The sequence below is a fragment of the Acanthaster planci genome, linkage group LG10 (genome assembly GCF_054643075.1).
Source record: "Acanthaster planci isolate LZ-2023a linkage group LG10, COTS_SCS, whole genome shotgun sequence".
Classification (NCBI taxonomy): domain Eukaryota; kingdom Metazoa; phylum Echinodermata; class Asteroidea; order Valvatida; family Acanthasteridae; genus Acanthaster; species Acanthaster planci.
The window spans coordinates 18176158-18184856 of NC_141786.1; the positions used below are offsets into that span (position 1 = coordinate 18176158).

General features: G+C 41.7%; 1 protein-coding gene across 1 annotated transcript; it reads right to left on the reverse strand.

Annotated features, from left to right (window-relative positions):
• Positions 1 to 97: 97 nt before the first annotated feature.
• Positions 98 to 4113, reverse strand: LOC147797918 (uncharacterized). The gene is made up of 3 exons (XM_087141828.1): positions 4042 to 4113; positions 1854 to 2667; positions 98 to 354 (listed from the first exon to the last, which is right to left on the reverse strand). The coding sequence occupies exons 2-3, from the start codon at positions 2107 to 2109 to the stop codon at positions 98 to 100; spliced, it is 513 nt and encodes a 170-aa protein (XP_086997954.1). The 5' UTR covers positions 2110 to 2667; positions 4042 to 4113.
• Between the last annotated feature and the right edge of the window lie 4586 nt (positions 4114 to 8699).

The window sequence follows — 8699 nt, forward strand, 5'->3', positions numbered from 1 at the left end:
ATTAGTCTAAAGCGTGCATTTATTTGAAGATACATTAGGAATGGATTAGTGGACGTTGTGTGAAGCATATCACTTTTATCTTGTGAATACAATTAACCTACCTGGATGCTGCAGTAGATCTGCGAGGCCCTTTTTGCCGATTTCTGAGCTTTTCCTGGACCTGATCTTTACGAATGTCTCGAAGCTGTTTCCATGCCTCTAGCATGAAGGAGAATTGTTCTTTCCAGTGGTTAGGAAAGAAGGCCTCAATAACATTGGTTATATTTCCTTTAAAGCCAAGTGGAATGGCAAGCTTCTTCCACTCATCTGGACCGAGAGGTGTAGCTATGCGCGAGGAAATGTCATCGTCTAACACTGAAGAAAAAGAGATGAAGCGAGATAGAGACTCGTTGGTACAGACATTCCATCTATGTCTTAAACGGTCATACCTGAAAAGATCTGCAAGATAAATACTTATTCTTTTACGATTTAAAGCGAATCGTCTCGCTCAGGACTGTTTCCAATAGTTGAAAGAAATTAAGACAACTGAAACAAATAAACTGGTAAACGTGTATTTCTAATAATGTTTGCTGCCTGGTGTCTGTGGGTCAGAGATGACAGCATTTGTGGTCAGTTGCTGTGATTTAAACGTACTTGGTTGATCAACTGATATGCTAATTGATGGTCGACCAGAGGTATGCGAACAATCTGTAATAAAACAGGACTTGATCATGCTACGTTCAGAAAAAGCAAATACTCAAGCTTGAGTAAAAATGTTTAAATATCACGTGTAGGCCTAATAGGTTTTTAAAGTTATCAGGTAGCTTCAGTGCAGTGGGCAGACACTGAAAAAGTAACACATCAAAATGTCGACGTTACTTCCTGATTTGCAGAAAGAAAATTTTGAGAAATGAACGGCATATGATCTTAAGGTGTTCTTAACAAACTGTATAAGCTACCTTTGACTAGTGCTATGCTTGGCATTGTTTTTGTTTTTATCGATATTTTATCAATGAATACTACATTTGTACAATTAAAAACAAACGTACGTCATGTTTCATTGGATTTTCTGAGAAAGGAGGTCGTACATTGAAGAGTTTAAATAATGACACCTTGTCAGGGTAGGGCAATATTAGATATGTTTTATCGTTATGATATCGATACATATTGCGTTTGCACGATTAAAAAAGAGCAATGAATATGTTCTAAGAATTCGACTCCATGGGTAGACAGTGTGCGCGACCCTTCACAGGGATCAGCATGGCATGGCAGGATTGTACCCATGGGAATGAGGTTGCGTCATCGGACCTTTTTCGTGACAGTGGGCATGTGCATTTTGTTATTCATCACGTAAAGGGGTGTGCTATTTGGAGTTTTGAACGTAAATGGGGGTTATCATTGCTGGGCTGCATTCAAAATGCAAAAGCGTAAGGAAACCATCAAGAGAGAGGAACCAAAAATAATGTGTGCCCGGTTCAGGAAGCAGTGAGAAACTGGTCAGAGAGAGGTAATCGGTACTTGCCTCTAGCTAATCGTTATAGGGAATCGGAAGCAGGCACAAGCAATCTATTGATATCTGGGGTTACCACAAGAAGTCTCTTGATTGCGGAGTGCTGTAAGGAATGCCGGTTTCGGATTAAAGATTGACCAGGCGTGGGGTGCGGATTATTTCAAATGTTCCTGTACATGTATATGTACTATGGTTGTTAGCCCTTTAGAGAGAGCACGAATGTGCCAATGACATCAAATTTTATCAGTAGTCTAAACGTACCAATACATTCCCAAAATGTGTCCATTTTTCTTGGAAATGGGTACTGGTCGGGAGAACATGATCCGCCCCGAAAATTTGGTTCTGGATCCATTCATAAGTTTACCTTGAGTAGTGTCGCGAGTCTGATGCTCAACTTTGGCTCCCTCCTGATCAGCTTTCTGGTGACTAAGAACACTTCTTTGCTCTGGTGACGAGTAAGGGATATCTGAACTCAAAAACTGCTCCAGAGTCAGGCACAGCTGAGGTTCAGCTGATGCCATCGTCTCTGTCTCGCGCTCGTGATCTTTCAGCTGAAATCGAGTATCAAACCTGTATGACTCTTTTTCATTTTGTTCATGTCTGTATCGTAGCTCAGTCATCCCCTGTTGAGAGCTTGATACTGTATTGTCTCTTGCAGGTGTTAGTCTTGACTTGCGCCCGCCTTTTGTCCAAGCTCCTGTTTCCAATCGAGCAAGGTCGAGGTGCCTGGTGTGAAGCTCACTTGTCTGATGTTTGTTGTATTTTCACCCACTGGTTCCTGTTCTTTGAGTGGCCCTATAATGAGGTTGTTTGGGTTCCATTCCCCGGCGTCTACAGTACTTCGCAACTTCGCTTGAGATGAGGCCAGTCCGGCTCAACCTGCTCCTGTTCAGGGTCTAGTTGACAAGTAGACGCCATCGCCCCCTCCCCACTGATTTGTCAGTTTGTATGAATGCAATTTTCGCTTGAAGCGATTCAGGATACAACTCGTTTTATTTTAGAAGCTTTTTTATATATCAGACTTCGATTTTAATCTTTTGATGGCAATGTGCCTTGTCCTGAGGTCTGTTCTACGGTTCATGATCTTTAATCTCGCTCTTTCTCTTGCTGTTTCCTCACGTTGTCTTCCAGCTCATCAGGTTGGCTTGTGTAATCACGCACCGCCATGTTGGTGAAAACTGTGAAAAATACAGAGTGTTTATCATTCAACTGACGTTTTCTTTTCTGCATGCATATAGCACCGCAGTGGAAAAAGTAGACATGGGCTCAACTGTCTTTAAAAAATGGGCGCTACAAAGGTTACTCTAAAAATCCTTGAGGCTTAACTCCTGTAAAAAAAATGTACTGCGACGAAAAAGTGTAAAAGATGGATTCCGTAATCCGCATCCAGCTGGAACACTACACATTCTCTAATACACGTCAAGTTGGATTTAGATTTACACGAGTCGTTTACCTTTTAGTCAAGTTAGAGTAGACATTAACACTTACAGGGTGAAAACATTTGTTCAAAATGGTCCACCTCTAATACTGCAGGAGCACGTCGCCATTTTGAAGAAAATAAGCTCCCTAATTCACTGCAATTTAGGTGACTCCTTCAATTCATCCCAGCATCTTAGGCTTCTTGCAGATGACATCATGTACGGTACAGGACACATTTCTTAGCAAATGGCTGTCATATGATTGGGCCACGAAACCCTCCATGCAGAGAACCAAATGCGCAATATACTCGATATAGTTTTCGAATATATATTCTGCATGTGAATCAGGTCTTTCTATGGTTAGTATTGCTGACGTTATTGGATTGAACTATGTATGTTTATAACTATGAATGTTAACCGCGCAGTTTGTATTGACACTTACCAAGGCAATAGCAAATATCATACGATATGTTTCATGGTTTAAGATTTATTTGTCGTACTACGCACTGTGTTGGTACGCCAAGAAGAGCTGCTTTCGTTTTTTTAAATGGCGCCGCCCATGGTTAGCATATAAATACATCGGGAAGAAAAACGGTTTGGGAAAGCTTTAGGGGGCTCATTTAAAAGTCCAGACTCTGAGGATAGGAATACGCCGGTGTAGGCCCTCAGTGAAATTGTCAAATCGTTCTCATTTCGGAAGATATTAGGATTCAAAGTTTGTGACAATCCTGCAGTTGGGATTTCAGGCATTTAAGACATGCCTTGGAGTAGGGCTGTGGCGGCGAGAGACAAAAGACAGGTTGTAAAAGAGAGCCACTACAGCCCCACGTGTGTGGCTAGGGGCAAAGCAGAGAAAGATATTATTGAAAAATTGTCAAAAGAGCCCGAGAAATGCGAGGGATTTCATCTGAAAAATGCCCGGACTTGGGAAGTTCACTTGTGAGGATGAGTTTGTTTGGGGCGTTTAAAGATTCATTAAATAACAGACTAAAATTTGAAAATTAAATGAAATCTGAAGGGCCCCAAAACCCTTTGTTTTGTTTGAGAGGCCTCAGGGACTTCAGTTGTCCGGAATAGGGCTACAAACAAATCTCTTTTCAATGGAGCTAGTTGAATTAGTTTGGTGCACCCTACCGTGACGGACGGCACATGACAGTATAGCCCTTACTGACACAGCTCAGTCCACTGGTCAAGGTTTCATTGCTCTAAGGGAAACAGAAAAAAACAGCTGCCGCTAGATTTTTACGTCTGCATCCCCAAGGCAAAATAAATCACCATCCTTTTGACCTCAGTTTAAGCAGCAGTAAATGCGCCTAGTAACCATGCTGAACGTCTCACGATCCATGGGTTATAGGGTCCTCAGGGTGCAGACCACTAATTCAAGTGAGAATTTCTGGCCAGCTCATCAACATTAAAAGTGCCCCCACAGTATCTTTTGAAAAAGGAGATTGTTTGGCCCCCAAAATGGTGAGATTGTGTAAATCGTTGACAGGATCAACTCCCTGGGTCTTTGAGCTTTCATATGAGAGCAGAAGGGCTAAACACTACGGTTGAAAAATGGTTCTAAGTGCCCCAGAAAGTTGAGGGTTGCCACTTGAAAAATGGCTGCAATCAGACTTCGGAAAAATCACTTTTTGGGGGGTGATTTTGTTTCGTGGTAATAATTAAAAATGTAATTGGTTAAAAAGTTATAAGGCACTCTCAATTTGCAACTTCCGATTTTACCTCAAATTTGTTCAAAATATTTAGTATTAGTAGTAGTAGTAATAATAGTAGTATTTAACCACTCGTAGGTGTGGTGTTTTGATAGATGTGAAGTATTTTTACTTTTTTGTAAATTTTATTTTTAAATGTTTGTACCGACAACCAACTGTATACATGTAGTTTTAGCAGCCACTTTGCAAGGAAAGCGCGACTGTGACTTCAATAGAGTAGAAGTCTGTTCGAATATACATGTACAAACAAATCCCCATAGGCGGGCCTTAATTGATTGCTCGTGAAACGAGGGTTCAGCGTGTAGAAGCTTCCTGCGAGACTGGCTCTACACACCATGCGGTCCACTGCTCTACAGCGCTCACATTGAACGTATGAGTCAAGCTACGTGACACACAAAGAGCATTGCTGTTCATTATGAGGCGAGATGGGTCCAGTCCACTAATTCAAGCCCCATTGAAAACAGTGTAAAATCAGCACCGTTCAGGGCCCAATAGCATGCACGCCAACATCCCTGAGATTTCTGAAACACAAATGAAATTCTTGTCTGGTCACTTATCTTTCAATTTCTTTTCAATTTTTTGTGGGTTAACCAATTACATTTTTAATTATTCCCACAAAACAAAATCACCCCCCAAAAAGTGATTTTTCCGAAGTCTGATTGCAGCCATTTTTCAAGTGGCAACCCTCAACTTTCTCGGGCACTTAGGACCATTTTTCAACCGTAGTTTTCAGCCCTTCTGCCCTCATATGAAAGCTCAAAGACCCAGGGAGTTGATCCTGGCGACGATTTACACAATCTCACCATTTTGGGGGCCAAACAATCTCTTTTTTCAAAAGATACTGTGGGGGCACTTTTAATGCTAATGAGCTGGTCAGAAATTCTCACTTGAATTAGTGGTCTGCACCCAGATAAGTCAAGACAAAACCACTCACCAGTCGTCAATTGTCCACACTCTCTCATCCACAAGATTCCTCCATCAAACCCAGGCCGCTGCCATCGAACAGCCTTTTTTTTTATTAAGGGTATGCCTTTGCTTGCAGAGTGAGATTCAGAAAGTTGCTTAACGCCATGCTTATACGCGGATACGATACGCAGTATCGTCTGCGGCCTTTGGGTTCCACGGCCGCAGCTCTCATCAGTTACCTACTCAGGCTGGCAAGGATATGCGCACCCGAAAAATCAGTGACAACTGATTATCGATTGCCAAGAAACTAAGTTATTCTTCCAGTCTACTGAAACCAAACAACAGTAATTCATGTAACTTCCCAACGCCAAAAGATACGTCTTGAAAACAAACAACACTAACATATCGTCCCACTAATCGTTGGACTTCATTCTGTTTTAATGAGGTTCACTGCTGTGGTGAGACCAGAGTGTTAGACTTACTTCCATCCGATCGAGGCTGCTGCTTGTATTCTAACAGACTGCTTTGGAATGCAAGGTCACCTAAGTCGCTTATTTCGTGGAACGATTGATACGCACCATAATGCGTCCCCATGGTTTTGCGGTGACCACCTTCATATGCGTGATCGGACGTATGAGGAGTCACGGTCGGACTTCAACTCTCTAAATCGGAAAGAGTGAAATTGGGGACAAGACGTTTAAGAGTGAAAATCACTCTGAATTTTGACTGAAAAAGGCTGAAAATAGCCCCTTCCAGTGGAAGTTCGAGTGACATTTCAGTCTTTTGAAGTGAAAAAACTTCACTCCAATTCGTCTATCTGAGGGATTGAATTTTCACTCAAATGGAGTGAATGTTCACTCTTTGGAATTTAGAGAGTACGCACCCTTCGTGACGAGCAAGGAAACGATCACGGTTCAATAAACTTTCAAAAATTAAAAAAAAAAATAACAATCTATGGACGTTGCTGATTGTGTATGCATTGTGAATTAAATGGGCTCCAATTATTTCTTCCAAGTTTGCGTACGTACGTGAATCTAAATTCAATTTTTCTGATCCGGACTTTATGTATTATCAGAATAACCGTTATAGCACTGCCTGGGATGGCTTTGTGAGTGAGATCTTAACTGTAATACGGGAACATGTGCTATAGTTTCGTTTGCAGCAAACAACCCGAGTCAGACAACATTACGGTCAGATGTGTCGTATATTATTATATCTGATACGTATGTGTTTTAACAGCTCCGTTATGTAATTGGTGCAGGCCCTGGTGTAACCATTTTATTTGCAGCACCAAATATTCTGATTGAAAATATCGTTTTACGAACCACTATAACCCACAACGAAGTTCAAATGGAAGTTTATTTTGGCTTGATTTTTTGTTATAATATGACTTGTAGTGACCTTTAACCCCAAGGGTCTTAAAACTATGCGCAAAGGAAGCTGTGCGCTCAAACTGCACACTGCAGCCATTTCTACTCACGACATGTGAATACATATCACAAGAATTTACTCTCATTTTTTTCTTACTTTCACTTGTTTTTCCCATCAGATGATTAAACACGATTGCAGTATACATGTCAGCTTCATTCAGTCCGTTTCCAGTTTCCATTCCGTTAAAGGATTTAGGCCTACCGCGTGCTCCGCTGTGAGACGTCAGGTTTTGAAGTAATTGACGACAAACTGACGTAGACCAGACTCGTCGACGCCGTTGAGCGACCCGACAGGTTGTTGCTTGTGCCGGGAAGCTGTACTGGACACTGTTGGCTAGGCCAGACCATAGACAGCTTTATCGCTGGAACCTATGCAGCGTTCCTAAAAAAACTAACCGAAGTTCAAAGGTCAGCCATGTCAAGAATACATGGTTTATTCTTGTGAAATGTTTACTACAATACGAAGTAACTCATCAGCTTTAATTTGACACCTTGCTTGCGTCAGGGGCCTTCGAAGGTGAAGGGTTTGTAAGGTTTCATCGTTTGTTAGCATTTCAACATTATCGTTTGTTGTCTGTTAACATTTTGCAAGTGACAGTAATTTACAATCTGGTGAGCACATCAATATAACCCTTATGCACCAACACCTTCAGCGAGTCCACCCGTCCCCTGTCGACACAAAGCTGTGAACCGACGCTGCATGCCTCGCACTGCTCTTCTAACCATCGCACCATGACGAAGAACAGGCATTGATCTCATGCCAAATACGCTCCTGCAAGTCGTCCAGATCACGTGGTGGGGATGTGTATATCCTGCTCTTTAGGTATCCCTAGAGGAAAAAGTCACAGGGTATCAAGTCAGGAGATTGTGGAGGCCATTCTACCTCATGATTGATGGCTATTATGCGTTGGCCAAATAGCTAAAACTAAGGACCCTAACTCTGTGATCCGTGACAATAATGACGCAAGCTAGCAAGGTGTCAAATTAAAGCTGATGAGTTACTTCGTATTATAATAAGAATAAACCATGTACTCTTGACATAGCTGACCTTTGAACTTCGGTTACCTTTTCAGGAACACACTATACAAATAATCTAGTCGGGAAGAAAACAAAATGAGAGCAAGCAGAACCTAGATTGAATGACTCAACGTTTTCCATAGTGTATGATGATGGTTCTCTTACTATCCCTTAAATGTTTACCCCTTGCACAGTGCTTGTTTTTTCTGCTCTCGTCAATAAAAACCTGGTCGTCAAAACTACAGAGCGCAAATTATTTTGTTTTCTGTTCTGTATTTTGCTTCAATTTGAACTTGATGTAGGCCTACAGAAAAAGCAACAAAACGCACCTTTTTAAATCCCCACCATCAAGACAACATGGCCGCTACCATGGAGTGCACCAATACAAATAAATTCCCATAGACAGCAGTGATAAATCCCCATACTTCACAAATATGTTAAAAATACCCACAACTCTCACAGGTGTTCAGGCTGCACATAAATATGACGTTCCGCGTGTCCTCTTTCATTTCCCCTCCTATTTTTTGTGGGTTGACTCATGATTTTTTGAGAAATTCTCACCCAAAGCAGACAACCGCTAAAATGAAGGAAATTTTAATGCCCGGGAAAATAGCCTTCTGCAAAAAGGCTCAAATAGTGCTACTTTCGGACCCGATTGCATCCAAAGTACTCAGAATGGAAGCCCTAAGTCCAGCCCAGAGGTTCGGTGTCATTCTTCAATTCC